The 16,151-nt window shown below is 36.9% G+C and overlaps 1 protein-coding gene and 1 long non-coding RNA gene across 2 annotated transcripts; both read right to left on the bottom strand.

Annotated features, from left to right (window-relative positions):
• Positions 1–342: 342 nt before the first annotated feature.
• On the bottom strand, positions 343–855 carry LOC141608221 (protein FAR1-RELATED SEQUENCE 5-like). Its single transcript, XM_074427583.1, has one exon. It carries the CDS (start codon positions 853–855, stop codon positions 343–345), a length of 513 nt encoding a protein of 170 aa, XP_074283684.1.
• A 1,530-nt stretch (positions 856–2,385) lies between these two features.
• LOC141609183 (uncharacterized) lies at positions 2,386–13,133 on the bottom strand. Its single transcript, XR_012527271.1, has 3 exons — positions 13,065–13,133; positions 12,810–12,860; positions 2,386–2,450 (listed from the first exon to the last, which is right to left on the bottom strand). It is a non-coding gene; the product is annotated as an uncharacterized LOC141609183 (long non-coding RNA).
• Positions 13,134–16,151: the final 3,018 nt, after the last annotated feature.

Raw genomic sequence — 16,151 nt, 5'->3', positions numbered from 1 at the left:
TTATTTTGTGAATCCTATAGCTTATTTTGTAAATCTGGGGGGTTATTTTGTGAATCTCATGTCTTAGCCTCGGATTCAGACTATATAAATTTTGTGCCTTATTCGCGATATAAGTACGTGAAACATATTTTTACCCCAGTTTCACAAATTCATGATCTAGTTTCGCATAATAAGCACTACGATTCACATAAACAAAAAACCAAACAAATTATTACAACCATCCTATTTTCCAGTGCCAACTAGAATCAACAAAACAAATGTAGGATTCACAATTTAATATGAAGTTTCACAAGTTAATAGGTACGAATTGCAAATTTCATAAACATACCGGAATCGCTTTAATTATTCCGGGTCTTCGTCGGTGATTATGTAGTTGGGCTCTTTCCCACCCATAGCCGCTTTAAATCGGTCAAATACCCACATGAATGACTCATCGTTTTCATGTTCTATAAGCGCACATGCAAATGTGGTTGACCTTTTATGATGGTCAATGCCCGTGAAAGGCGTGAACGTCATGTTGTACTTGTTTGTACCATAAGTTGGGTCGTATGAAACTCCATCCCCAAACAGAGCATACGCTCTTTGCATGTCACAATTCGTCCAGAAAATCCTTGTCAATGCATTCTTGGAATCTTTTTCATAAACAAAGTGGAGCCCTTTTGTTTCAGCTAGGGTGTCTAAGCGTGATTTGAACATTTCCCCATCATGACTGTTCATTAGACACTTCATTTCCCTCTGAAAATTTTTGAATTGCTTGACTGTTGCCCCGACATTTTGAAAACCACCCAATTGTTGAGTGCATAGTTGGTGTGTTAAGCTAGGACCAACATTTGCTTTTGAATTGCTGACAATCATTTGCATATGAAATTCATTGATATTTCAGCAAGTTTCTCAAATTCCTTATTTTTCACAACATCAAGCGGGTGATTGTGACCCTCAATAAACACGTCAACCATGTACTTGTTCTCATGGAACTTGAACTTTATCATTCTTTGGACAGCCCCACCTTCTAATCTTTGTTATTCTTGTGGTTGACCCTTTGTTGGAACTCTCTGCCTCTCCTCCACCTTTTTTCACCCTACGTTTAGCAGTTGGTTTGTTCGGTTTGCTCTTTGTACTACCTATTTTCGTTATTTCGATGCAACGGATTCATCCGCCTTTTTCGCAACACCAGTTAGGGCAGGTCGTCTTTTCTTCTTATTACAGCCTTCCCGATTGCAAACCATGCACTTTGTTTCGATAATATCATCACGAAACCTTTTGCTTGAAGATTTCCTTGATTTAAACCCACAAGCAACGGTGTACGTTTCATAAAACAAAGATCGCCGAGTCTAAGTCAATAAATGTTTTCCCAATCATTTGGTGTAAACTTTTCATCAATCCTATTTATCCATTGTTGGCTGCCACTCGGTGTGTAAGTTATAAGAGTAGTAGGTGTGGAAATAGTTGGTACTGTAGGGCTTGTTAACACAGTAGAGGTAGAAGCTTCACCGCAATTAACATTGGAATCAACAACTGAAAATTGTAGATTCACAAAATAAGCCAAAAGTGCAAGATAGGAGATTAACAAATAAAGTTCCACAATATTAGCATATAAGGTTAATAATCTATGCCACAAACCAAGTTTCAGGATCTTATAGTCTATATTTCAATAGATAACCTACTAGATACAAATAATTTGCTCTTATATTTACAAAATAAGCACTCTGATTCACAAAATAGACAATGTTAAACAATCCGCCACAAACCAAGCTTCATAATCTTATAGTCTATATTCACTAAATAACCTATCAAATTCACATAATTAGCTCTTATATTCACAAAATAAGTCATCGATTCACAAAATAAGGAGAATAGCAAAACAATCTCAAAAAAATAACATCTCAAATTCATAAAAGATTGATGTTTCTTCGGTTCAATTAGTAAGTTTTGCCAAACAGAGCAACATAGGCGATTCACAAATCAAGTTTCACAATATTAGCATCTAAGTTCCTCTGTCACAAACCAAGTTTCGGGATATTAGTCTATATTTTTCAAAATAACCTCTCAGATGCACAAAATTAGCTCCTAGATTCGCAAATAAACTTCTCAGATTCACAAAACCAGACCAAAATAACGTCTCAAATTCATAAAATAGGGACAAAACAGAATACCTGTTGCACTAGCACTCTTATCGAGTCATTTTGTAGTATCAGGAGTTAGACCTGCAACATTAGCAGGAACACTATAATAAGTAGGACGAAATTGATAAATTTTGATCAAATTCAGGATATTATAGCATACATTCACGAAATAACTTATCAGATTTACAAAATTCACTCTTAGATTCAGAAAATAACCTCACATATTCAAAAAATCAGGATAATAGCGAAAAAAAAGGAGATTACCTGTTTCAACAGCAATATTATCACCAGTTACTGTAATGTCTGTAATCTCCATTGAAATTGAAGCTGCAACGTCAATTTGAGCCTTATTAGCTCTTATATTAACAAATACAGTTTCACGATAATAATGTTTCAAATTAACAAAATAGTAGGAACACCATAATAAGTATGAATACAAGGACAACCATAGATAAGAAAGCATGCAATATTACTGATACAAGACAATTAAAGCATTCAATGGTGCGGACTTGTGCAAACTTTTCAGAATTTGTCATCTTATTTAGTTTTAATCTTACCCAGGTTGTATATATTAGTTACTTAAGTTTCACAAAATAACCTTCTAGTTTCACAAACTGGGGTCCAAGATTCACTAACTATAGGCTGAGATTCAGAAAATAAGGCCCAATATTCAGAAAATAAGGCCCAAGATTCACAAACAAGGGTCTGAGGTTCACAAACTAGGGTCCAAGATTCACAAACTAGGGTCCAAGATTCACTAACTATAGGCTGAGATTCAGAAAATAAGGCCCAAGATTCAGAAAATAAGGCCCAAGATTCACAAACAAGGGTCTGAGGTTCACAAACTATGTTGGGGTTGGTGTCCTTAACAGTTAGTGCAAGGACTTATAAACCTCTAAAAGGATCAAAGGGCATACTTTTGGTATTATTATCAGTTGATCCACGTTTATCAATAACGGTTGGCTTGCTAGATAAGTTTGACGTTATTGTCATACAGATGGCGGTGATCAACTGGTCCCTAAAAGTCACACCTATAGGATACGTTTGAGAGACGTGACGGTATGAAAATACAGTCATGTAGATGCCAAATCTGACTAACCAGTTAGTCCGAGTTATTTGACTAGAAATTAGTCAAAATGTGATGTTGAGATATTATATTTAATACGGATTAAATATCATGGGCTAAGGCGAATTAACCAGTTAATTCGTAAAATTAAATATAAGCGTTTTATATTTGATTAATGTATATTGAATTAATTATACAATATCGTTTTTGTCGGACATGTATTAATACTTCAACTAACCCGTGTTATTAGTTGATGTTTTAATAGCCGATAACCGATGACGATTTATAAAAACCGCGTCATATACATTTAGTCATTTGGGTACGGACTACGAGTTGAAATGAAGAGGAAATGGAAAAGCCCATTTCCTCCCCATGGACTCGGTTTGGCCGAGATTAGGAGATCAAAAGGGAGAGCTTCTCCTCCCTTCTGACCTAATCATCATTAGTGAAAAATAATTAGGGTTTTGAAGAGCATTCTTCTCTGAAAAACCTAGATCTCACATCTCGAAAACCTCACAACAAGTTCTCCCAATATTGCAAGGCAATCGGAGAACACCATCTAGCACAAGGGCATATCTCGGACAAGTCTTGGGTGCAACAATTAGGAGGGAATCTCGTTTGATTTCTGTTCTTTACGCCGCACTATAAAGGACCCGAGGTTAATTCTTGTTCCTTATCGTTTCTCTATTGTATTTATGTTTTATGACGATAATCGCATGCTAAATTTACGTTATAGTCCTAAATTTAGAGGGTCTTATACGGATATTACCCCACAAGTGGTATCAGTGCGAGGCCACGTAAATTTTTCCATGTGTTTTTCATAAAACCGATTTTGAAACGGTTGTTTTGTCTCGAATTCCGTGCCATGTATTCACGGCTGATTCGGTTTTTGTTCTTGTTGAAACCGTGACATGTTTTACACGGTTTTATCACCTTGTTTTCGATTTGTTTTTATGCATATTGTTGTTTTATACGGAGATTACAGCAACATGTCAAGTTTTGTCAATTGTTAAATTGTTTTTGATGCGTTTTTGATCAAAATTGCAATTGATTTTGTTTTGTCAAACTGTTTTCACGAGGGTTTTATGTTTTCCAGAAACTTTTTCCCTCGATCGAGCATGTTTTTAGTCGATCGAATGGTTTTTCTGACATGTTTTTACTCGATCGAGTCCTTGCTGTACTCGATCGACCTGCTTTTAAAACCCCACTGCTCGATCGAGAAGTCCTCGTACTCGATCGAGCAGTATTGCTGATATAAGTCCTCGATCGACTACCAGTTTTGTCGATCGAGTACTTCCTGATTAGCACACCTCTCGATCGACTTGCAGTTCAGTCGATCGAGCCCTTTCATTCCTCGATCGAGCACCTGTGTCCCTGGATCGAAGGATTTCTGTTTTGACAGCTTTGAAAATTTATTCTTTTTGCTTTAAATTTTCTTTTGGCTACAAAATGTACATTATACGGATATTGTACACTCGCTATGATTGTGAAACAGTTCACACACGTACCATTAAGTTATTTTAAAGCGTATTTAAAGTAACGGATTGTAATGGATTAAAATTAAATGATAGAAGCGGTTTTATCACATGAATTTTAATCATTAAAAGGTGGTTTGGATAAATTTAACATAATTACGGAATTATGTCACGAATGAATTTGTTTTAGTTGATGCATTTTTTTTTTTTATCGTTAATTTTGAATGCTTGTGAATGCCTCTTATTACGTATTTAATTTTGCAATCAGTTGTAACTTAGTGTGGCCTTAGTAGAACGTGTTACCGTAATGATGGAACACGGTCTTGGTTGTATTTTGAGATCTCGTATCTTCGTTTTGGATTTTTCACTTGTAATTACAGTTTTAATTAGAATGTAAATAGGTTTATTTTTGTAATTTTAATTGTAATTTTGAGAAGACCAAAGACGGAGACCAGATGCTCACTCCCGCTAACTGGATCAAGATGGAACAACAAGACAAGCTTCTTGGGTCCAACGGTGGATTCCAAAGTTGTATTTTGTTCTTTTTATTAGGATAGGCCACACTAGGAAATTTTATTTACGTATTGCATTCAATTATTTATTTTATCGTAACGATAGTATGCATCATATTCCGCCTAAAAACCAAACCACCTAATTATTGCATGAAAACTGACACATATAGAGGTCACGAGTTAGTTTTCCTTGACATTCGTATGTCACACGTTTTTAAGCCATCACCCAAATTAATTCATTCACGCAGACGCTAGTTATTCGTTCACTTAATATGAATTATAATTTAGTTGATGGGATCTTCCTCGTATAAACAAAAATTGAGAACGGTCTTTATAGGTCAAACTCCAATGAGTCCCTTCTTCGTCGGTAGGCATAATATGACCCCTTCTACGTCGGGTAAGTTGGAACCGATTGACCTATTTTATCTCAACACCATGGTCACTCGTACGATCCTGTGACTATGGTGGACTATAGATAGGATTTACGGAAATCTATCGACCAAGAGTTCTTAGGGAAGAATTAGCTAACAGGTTGGCCGATCGGTTTACAGAAATTGAGTCTTGGGATCACTTGTATCATTCTTGAGGGAGATCAATTATGCAAGTGCGAGAGTCTACATGTTTAAAATGAATTTTAAAATAGACTTAAATCACCTCGATGAGTTGCTTATTTCGTTTTGTTTTTCTTTCCTTTTCAGTGTAGATCACGAACTGTTAAACTGCTAGTAACAAAATGGCTGGTCACTTGAACGACCCAATGCCTAGTGCCACATTGGACCGTGAGTCCTGGCTTTGGATCTTCATGAATCAGATGAATCAGTCAACTCGACTGAAGAATGATGGATCAAACTTCGCGGACGGGAGGCAGCATTACGGAATCTTGCCGCTCGCCGCCGACGGAAGCTCAGATTTCTGCTTGAGCCCATGCCGTCACACCCAGGCCCCACGGCTGGAGTTAACGAGATCGACAAGTATAACGATTTCGCCTTGGAAGCGGGTGCGATTAAAAACGTACTCATTTTTGCAATGGAACCCAATTTGCAGAAACGCTTCATAGCCCAAGGTGCAAACAAGATTTTCACCACACTCACTAAGGAATTCTCGAAAGCACCGAGAATCGTGACCTATGAGCATACCACTCGCTTCTTTGATGCGAGACTCCAGAAGGGCCAACCGGTTAGCCCACACATTCTCAGCATGATTGAGAATGTCGAGAAGCTGGAGACCTTTGATTGTAAGATCAGCGAGAACATTGTGATCGACCGCATACTTCACTCACTCCACGATGGTTATTCGCAATTTAGAGCGAATTACTATATGAATGATTTGAAGAAAACTCCCCATGAACTGCACTCCCTCCTCGTATGGACCGAGAAGGACATGAAGTTCAGTGGGAGCATGAAACAGGATGTTCTCGTTGTGACAAACAAGGGAAAGGGTAAGGGCAAAGCTCAGGCAAACCTAGCGGTAGGTAAGGCGAAGTTCAAGAAGTCGGGTTCAGGTAAGAATGGGCCTGGTGAGTCGAGCACCTCATCAGGCACGACAAAGAGCAAGAATGAAAACATGGAATGCCATCATTGCCACAAGACTGGGCATTGGAGATGCACATGTCCTGTTTATCATGAGGACTTAAAGGCAGGTCGTGTTAAACCTGTTGGTATGTCTTCCTCTTCTTCTACTTTTATTCATATGATTGAGATTAACCACGCAAGTTACGGAACTTGGGTACTTGATACTGGTTGTGGTTCTCATCTGTGTAATCATGTGCAGGGCCTCCGAAATCTCGAGCCTCTCGTAAAGGGTGAGGTTGACCTGCGTGTCGGGAATGGAGCAAGAGTGGCTGCCGTCTCGAGGGGAACATATGTGATCCAGCTTCCTAGTGGATTTGAGTTATCATTATATGATTGCTATTATGTTCCTAGTCTTTCGAAAAACATTATTTCAGCCGCACTTGACAAACTTGTTTTTCATTTGTAATAGAGAATAATACTTGCATTTTCTCTTTACACGATATGATTTATGGCAAGGCAGTCTCCATGAACGGAATTTATGTTTTAGATCAGACCACCGAAATATTACACGTAACGAATAAAAGGTTAAAGGTTGGTGACAAAGATCAAACGTATCTATGGCACTGCCGTATGGGACACATTAATGAGAAACGCGTAAAACAGCTCATTAAACATGGAGCTATCTCGGCCTTTGATTTTCAATCATTTGGCACGTGTGAATCATGTCTCATCGGAAAGATGACTCGGATTTCCTTCAAAGGTGTTGGAATGCGCGCTGCTGACCTATTAGGACTCATACACACGGATGTATGTGGACCTATGTCAATCACCGCACGAGAAGGCTATAGGTATTTCATCACTTTCACGGACGATTTAAGTAGATATGGATATGTCTACTTAATGAAGCACAAAAGTGAATCCTTTGATAAATTCAAGGAATACCGAGAATAGGGGCAGAACCTATTGGGTAGAAAGATTAAAACACTGCGTTCGGATCGTGGTGGCGAGTATCTTTCTCACGAGTTTGATCAACACCTAAAGGACTGTGGGATTGCCCTACGATTAACTCCACTGGAACACCTCGGTTGAACGGTGTGTCCGAACGGAGAAATCGAACACTACTTGATATGGTTCGATCCATGATGAGTCACTCCGTGTTGCCTGACTCATTGTGGGGTTATGCTCTTCTCGTCATTTGCTCTAATACTTAACCAAGTCCGTCTAAAGTGTTGACAAGACTCCATATGAACTATGGAAGGGAACGGTCCCTAACTTGTCCTTTATACGGGTTTGGGGCTGCGAGGCTTATGTCAAGTGGAGACACGAGGATAAGCTCGGCCCGCGATCGGTCAAGACATACTTTATAGGTTATCCTAAAGGAACACTTGGTCATTACTTCTATGCGCCAACCGAACAACGTGTTTTTGTTGCGGCTAGTGCGACATTCTTAGAGAAGGAATTTCTCGAGAATGCAAAGAGTGATAGAACCTTCGACCTGTCGGAGATTCCAGAACCAAACACCGAGCAACCATTGGAGGAACCTGTTCCTTCAATCCCGGCTGCGGTGAATATTCCTGAGGAACCTAGGAGGTCGGGAAGAGTCTCTATTCCTCCGGACAGATACATTGGTATGGTCGAGGAACATGACATAGATGACGTTCTACTCTTAACGAGTAGTGAACCCGCAACCTATAAAGGTGCCATGACTAGTTCTGACTCAAAGCTATGGCTTGAAGCCATGCAATCCGAGATGGACTCCATGTATGAGAACAACGTGTGGGATCTTGTTGACTTACCTACTAAGGTTCGTCCCCTTCAATGCAAATGGCTTTACAAGATAAAGCATTCTGTGGAAGGTCAACAAGATATCTATAAAGCACGACTAGTTGCTAAAGGTTTCACCCAAGTGCCAGGTTTGCACTACGATGAAATTTTCGCACCCGTAGTCATCTTTGCGTTCCATTCGGATTATCTTAGCGATCGCTGCTTTTCATGACTATGAAATTTGGCAAATGGACGTGAAAACCACCTTCTTAAACGGCTTTTTGGAGGAAGAGTTGTACATGGTGCAACCCGAAGGTTTCATCGATCCACAACATCCTAAGAAAGTATGCAAACTTAAGCGTTCCATTTATGGACTTAAGCAAGCATCTCGGAGTTGGAATCATCGCTTCGACCAAGTGATTAAAGAAAATGGATTTACTCGATCGGTCGAGGAACCATGTTTATATATCAAGTCGAGTGGGAGCAAGATTGTCTTCCTAATATTGTATGTTGACGACATACTCCTGATTGGGAATGACATACCTCTCTTAACTTCGGTGAAAGTATGGTTGAAAAACCATTTCCGGATGAAAGATCTGGGAGAGGCACAAAGAATTCTAGGCATCCGTATCTATCGAGATAGATCACGACGGATGTTATCTCTCGATCGGGAGTCTTACATAGACAAAGTCCTAGAGAGATTCAAAGCATGACTAACTCCAAGAAGGGGTTCCTTCCTATGGCTCCAGGGGTGCATTTGAGCAAGTCTCAGGCACCAGAGACACCGGAAGAGAAAGAGCGCATGACACGGATTCCTTATGCCTCGGCAATAGGATCAATCATGTATGCCATGATATGCACACGTCCGGACGTGGCATATGCATTGAGTATGACAAGTCGATTCCAACAGCATCCAGGTGAACCACATTGGTGGTGTCAAGAACATTCTTAAGTACCTACGGAGGACTAAAGATTGGGCATTGACTTATGGAGGCGATCAAAAGCTATGCGCAACCGATTCTGCAGATGCTAGCTTCCAAACGGATCGAGATGACTCGAAATCTCGGTCTGGATTCGTTTTTACTCTTAATGGCGCTGCTGATCACCTGGAAGAGTTCGAAACAAAGCTTTAAAGCAGATTCTACGACCGAGTCCGAGTACTATGCCGCGTCCGAAGCTACAAAGGAAGCGATATGGATGCGTCAATTCTTATATGGGCTCTCTGTAGTGCCTAGTTCGAATGACCCGATCACCATCTATTGCGACAATAGTGGTGCCATCTTCCAAGCTAAGGGGCCAAAGTCTAGCAACAAGTCTAGACATGTACAACGGAAAGCTCATCTAATCCGGGATTACGTGGAGCAAAAGGAAGTAGTGATAGAAAAGATTGCTACTGAGATGATAACATAGAGATCCTCTCACTAAAGCATTACGACAAGATAAGCATGAAGGGCATGTTAATTCCATGGGAATTAAACGTGTTCCTAAGTTGTAGTACTCTTTTATGGATCAGATTCATTCTCTCTTGTACTCTATACGACATCATCGTTTTGATATTTTATATATATATTTTGTTTTTCATGTGGATTTGTACGACAAATTTTGAACACCACAAAGTGAATTGAACGAACATTATATGTTTGGTCCTTAATTGCCCACATGAGTGATAACTCGGCAATTATTTTGTGACGTTGGTTGATGGTGGGTTCAACGAGCCATAAGTCAACCGGTTGGTGACCAATCACAAAGGCGATTTATACGGATATTTCGTAGGACACAATTGTGACATCGACGTGGAGTCCTAAATGTTTTATAACATTCGGTGCCCGGTCGTGGATAGGACCTCCATGGTGATCCTAAGAGTCGATTCTTTTGACTATCGACTGTCTCTTGAGACTAAGGCGGATTTTGGGTGACTTTGGTTTCTTTCTCACGGTCATCCGTAACAGGGGGCCAAGTAGATTTTTTTCTGGGTCATTTCATGCTGTGCTTAGATCGGAAGGAGTCGAGTTGAAGGAAATATTCAGCCTTTATCAGGTACTCGATATTTCTCAGGGCCACTCGAGGAGTCAGAATCGAAATGCATGGCCATGCTCGGATACGGATTCGTTTTATCAGTTGAGTTACTCTCTAGTCGGGGAAACCACTCTAGATACAGATCGATTGTAAAATACGACCTTTGTGGATCCAGATCTGCAAATTGTTTTACATTGAGTGGGAGAAATTTTAAATGAATATGAGAATCGGTTATCGCACATACACTTGTACGGACAAGTGGGAGTTTGTTGGAGCTTGTGTCCTCCAGTTAGTGCGGATAACGTCATTGCACATGCACTTGTACGGACAAGTGGGAGCTTGTTGGGGTTGGTGTCCTTAACAGTTAGTGCAAGGACTTATAAACCTCTAAAAGGATCAAAGGGCATACTTTTGGTATTATTATCAGTTGATCCACGTTTATCAATAACGGTTGGCTTGCTAGATAAGTTTGACGTTATTGTCATACAGATGGCGGTGATCAACTGGTCCCTAAAAGTCACACCTATAGGATACGTTTGAGAGACGTGACGGTATGAAAATACAGTCATGTAGATGCCAAATCTGACTAACCAGTTAGTCCGAGTTATTTGACTAGAAATTAGTCAAAATGTGATGTTGAGATATTATATTTAATACGGATTAAATATCATGGGCTAAGGCGAATTAACCAGTTAATTCGTAAAATTAAATATAAGCGTTTTATATTTGATTAATGTATATTGAATTAATTATACAATATCGTTTTTGTCGGACATGTATTAATACTTCAACTAACCCGTGTTATTAGTTGATGTTTTAGATTCACAAACTAGGGTCCAAGATTCACTAACTATAAGAAATAAATAAATTGCATCAGTAACGTTTAACAACAGAGATTCAGAAAATAAGGCCCAAGATTCACTAACTATAGGTTGAGATTCACCAAATAAAATCCGAGATTCACTAAATAAAGTATCAGATTATTAGTTCAAATAATTAAAAAAAAAAATTTTGGTGAAGATTATGAATTCACTTTTAAGAAAAGGTCAGGTTGTATGTATCTAGATATTTTGTTGATTTGTTAATAACAGTTCCATTCAATCAAAAAATTTAATACATGGGTAATGTGAACAGGCACTTTTGACATTGAACAATCAAACATTCAATCAAAAAATTTAATACATGGGTAATGTGAACAGGCACTTTTGACAGTTGTGCCAAATACCAGGCCTATAAATACCTAATTTCTGAAACATAATAGTATATACCAATAACCTCTCTTCTCTCTTCTGTAAAACATTTCAAAAATCCCTCTTGCACACAATGTCTCATTTATTTGTATTTCCCTATACTTGTGTTTTGGCGAATGTTCCAGGTTATATGAATCAAAAAGGGAAGTATGTTTGTCCTGACCTCTCTAAATTGGCAGATTGTTTAATGAGCCAAGGTTATGAGATAGAGTCTTTGGTGCCTGTTATCTGCAGACAGACTTGTCATTTTATGGGAATAGTACTAATACAATTTGGCACAAATGGCAATGGCTGCAAACAGGCTTTTAAGTTGCAGGAGAAGTTCGAGCAATTTGGGCGTACTAGATCCGAATGGTGGCTACCTATTCCCGAGTTCAGGGGGCCCTTTCTATGGGTAGCATCAAGGCTTGATTCACAATATTTTAGCTACACTCCAGTATGTAGAAGAGTCCCATATCCATTTAAACATGCAGGAAGATCAACTCGTCGATGCGGATGAACGCCGCACCTATAGCTATATCAATATTGCTCTATGTGCATTGCCTCGAACAAATAGGGGTGATTGATAAACTAAACAAATATCATATCTTGTTTAATTTTTCAGCTTTTCAGTTTATTTTATTTTTGAATGTTGTTGTTTTAAGTTTATTTTATTTTTGAATGTTGCCTGCGAAATTTTATGTGATGAAAAATTACAAGATTTTTAAGTTTTCTGAATATTATATTTAGCTCTTATATTCACAAAATAAGCACTCTAATTCACAAAATAGACAATGTCAAACAATTTCTGCCACGATCCAAGTTTCAGGATGTTATAGATACGCAAAATTAGCTCCTAGATTCGCAAAATAACCTCTCAGATTCACAAAACCGAGCAGTCTATATTTACAAAATAACCTCTCGATTCACAAAATTAGCTCCTAGATTTGCAAAATAACCTCTCAGATTCACAAAACCGAGCAGTTTATATTTTCAAAATATCCTCTCAGATGCACAAAATTAGCTCCTAGATTCGCAAAATAACCTCTCAGATTCACAAAACCAGAACAAAAAAACGTCTCAAATTCATAAAATAGGGACAAAACAGAATACCTGTTGTAATAGCACTATTATCAGGAGTCGTTGCAGTATCAGGAGTTAGACCTGCAACATCAGCAGTAATACCATAATAAGTAGGGCGAAATTGATTATTTTCGATCAAATTCAGGATATTATAGCCTACATTAACGAAATAACTTCTCAGATTTACGAAATAACTTCTTAGATTCACAATATAACCTCACATATTCACAAAATCAGGAGAATAGCAAAACAGCTTCATAAAATAGCGAAAAAAACGGAGATTACCTGTTTCAACAGCAGTATTATCACCAGTTATTGTAATGTCCGTAATCTCCATTGAAATTAAAGCTGCAACGTCAATTTGAGCCTTATTAATGAATGAATTATAATCAATTAATGAATGAATTAACAAAATCAACAAATTTTACACCGCGAATTCCGAAATTGCTCAATTGCTCAGTTTTGATCGAATTCAAACCCTAAACTACCGAAATACTTGATTTTGATCCTTATAAATTTACAAAAAATTCGATTTTGTTCAAATTTGATCATTATATCATCAATTAATGAACGAAGTTAAGAAAATCAATTTTTCATCAAATAATATGAAATTACCTCGAAATTACCTCGAAATCTTCTAAGAAATCGATTAATTTGATGAATTCGCCTATTTGATTGTCAGAATTTGATTAATTTGATGAAATCGTCTCACAAATTTGATGATATTTTAGCTCTCTTTGAAATCGACGCCCCAAATTGAGTGTTTTTGTATAACGTGAAAGCTCATTAATTTTGGAAGGAAAGAATTTGGGCCTTTTGTTTAGATTAGAGAGAATAAGGTATTTGGGCTTTTGTTTAGTTTAGAGAGAGAAAGTGTTTTGGACCAAATGAAAAGTTTTCTTGTTGACCCCTAATTTTCATCCTTGTTTTTTCAGTCCAACATTACAAAATCAGCCCATCAATGTATAATGCAAATCAGTCCAAGGTAGTCATTTGGTGAGACCGGCCGCCTCGCCATAATGAGGTACCTCACCGGATCCGGCCTCTATATATATATATATATATATATATATATATATATATATATATATATATATATATATATATATATATATATATATATATATATATATAGATGAGGGGGTATATATACACATACAATGAGGGTAGAGTTTCCAAAAGATAATATACTCTATAATATTTTAAGATATGGACATCCATATAATATTATACTATAATCAGGAAAATTTAGCCCACATATATCAATATATTTTCGGATTGAGAAAAATATATAGTACATAACTTGTTAAATCTAATTCACAATATGTATAACGAGTACAATGACCGGTTACATAATAACTTAAATTTTGTTACTTCCGAACTAAAATTTCAATTCATGTTATATTTCTTACTAATTTACGATTTATTAATTAATTTATTTTTTCTAATTCATCGACTAAATTTTTTATCTTGTAATTTAGCGAATTTTTATTGCTTTCGTTTTATATATGTAGAATTGAGCAAAAAAAAGAGGGAATATGCATTTTATGAGAATCGAACCCGGGACCCATTGGTGAAAAAACAAAGCCCTTACTATTGAACCATATGATGTTTATTGTACATTTAATGCGCTAATATGTACTTATCCATTATTAAGCAATATTTGGATAGCAAAAATCCAACCCATAACAAATTTTTTTTACGTTTGGGGTAGCAGGCGCCACCCTTTGCTACCAGGTGGGTCCGCCCTTGACTATAATATTTCACAACAGTTTTGATTACTTTAATGACAAAAATTTTTTGAGAGAATTTATAAATTGGAATCATTAGTTTTGTGGTATAAAAAAAATACTTTTTAAAAACATACATTTAAGCACATTTCTCAATTCTCTTGAATTAATTTGAAGTTATTTTTTTTCTCAAAAAAAAGTACAATAACGAGGAAAATGAATAATTACGTTAATGAGATACCAACATTATGTTACATTTCAATTTACTCAGTTTTCTTGAATAATTTTACAATTCATTTTTTTTTGTTTCTCATATCAAAATATAATGACGTGAAATATGCAAAATTAATGAGGTGTTAATTTAACATAATTAAGTAATACAAAAATAAAAACGCTTAAATACCGCGTATTTATTGCGCGGGATCTAAACTAGTACAACTATCAATTATACAACTCTCTTTACTCACCCCTCCTAAAACTTATTACGATACCTTAATCCCGAAGTCACTAAAGTAAAACTAGTGAAGTTAGGTGTAAGAAAATAAAATTAGCCGCAAAAAAAAATAGAGGAAGATTGTTCAGACATGAGATTAAATATTTAAACAATTGGTCTCCCTTGTGACGGGTTACCATTTGTGGCGGATATTTTGTGAGTTAAAATGGTAACAAAATGGGTTAGTGGAGAAAGGGGACCACATGAATAGTGTTGCAGAGAGAGAAAAAGTGGGTATTTTGTGAGGTAAAATGATATCCGTCACTCCAGAGTGACGAATATGTGCCGTCACAAATGAGATTTTGTGATATTTAAATGAACATGTTTTAGGTAGCCTTTGCAATGCATTATCCATTAGTTTAGAATATACCACACAAAACTTCTCAAGTACACTATACCTAAGATGACAAATCATTCTTTTTACTATTAGTTACTCCCTCAGTGCCAATGAATTGTTATCTATTTCCATTTTGAGGTGTATCATTCATTTGTTATCTATTTTTATTTTAGGCAAGTATTAAACAAGTGACTAGTGTATGCAACTATGCAAGTGACAATTGTTCCTTTATTTTTGTCACATGTATTGTTCTTTGTGTAAAAATGAATAGATAACAATTGGCTGACACGGAGGGGGTATGTTTTAGTAAATCAAAATGATCTTACATAAAACCGCTTTTATGATATACGGAATCGTATACAAATTGATGTCTTAAGTCGCAGGATCGAATCGAGGATCGTAAAAGCTTACAAATAGCTTGGATAAACAAGTTTATGTAAAACAAATTGGTATAATTTGTGATATATAATGTTAATAGTTTATTTAATGATATAAAAGTATTAATAATCATGTCAATATATTACACATACCTTTAATTTAGAGTTGTAAATATAGAAAAACAACCAACTCACAAATTTGTAACACAAATAAGCTTTTTACGATCCTGAACAATCCTACCATCGATCCTATACAATTCTATCCAATCTTGAACAATCCTGTAGCGATCCTACCACCAAAACGATCGTACGACGATTTGGATCGTTTTCCACTCGTTACACCAATAAAGCGTATAAACAAGCTAAGTTTTGGCTTGATTAAAAACATACCATGTCTAGTGAGTAGTGATACTCTAACTGAAAAATTCATTATAA

Source organism: Silene latifolia, chromosome 10 (assembly GCF_048544455.1).
Source record: "Silene latifolia isolate original U9 population chromosome 10, ASM4854445v1, whole genome shotgun sequence".
NCBI classification, from domain to species: domain Eukaryota; kingdom Viridiplantae; phylum Streptophyta; class Magnoliopsida; order Caryophyllales; family Caryophyllaceae; genus Silene; species Silene latifolia.
This window is presented reverse-complemented; position numbering and strand designations above follow the sequence as displayed.

Coding starts and splice junctions, on each gene's coding strand:
- LOC141608221 (XM_074427583.1), bottom strand. CDS start 855: ATGATTGTCAGCAATTCAAAAGCAAATGTTGGTCCTAGCTTAACACAC.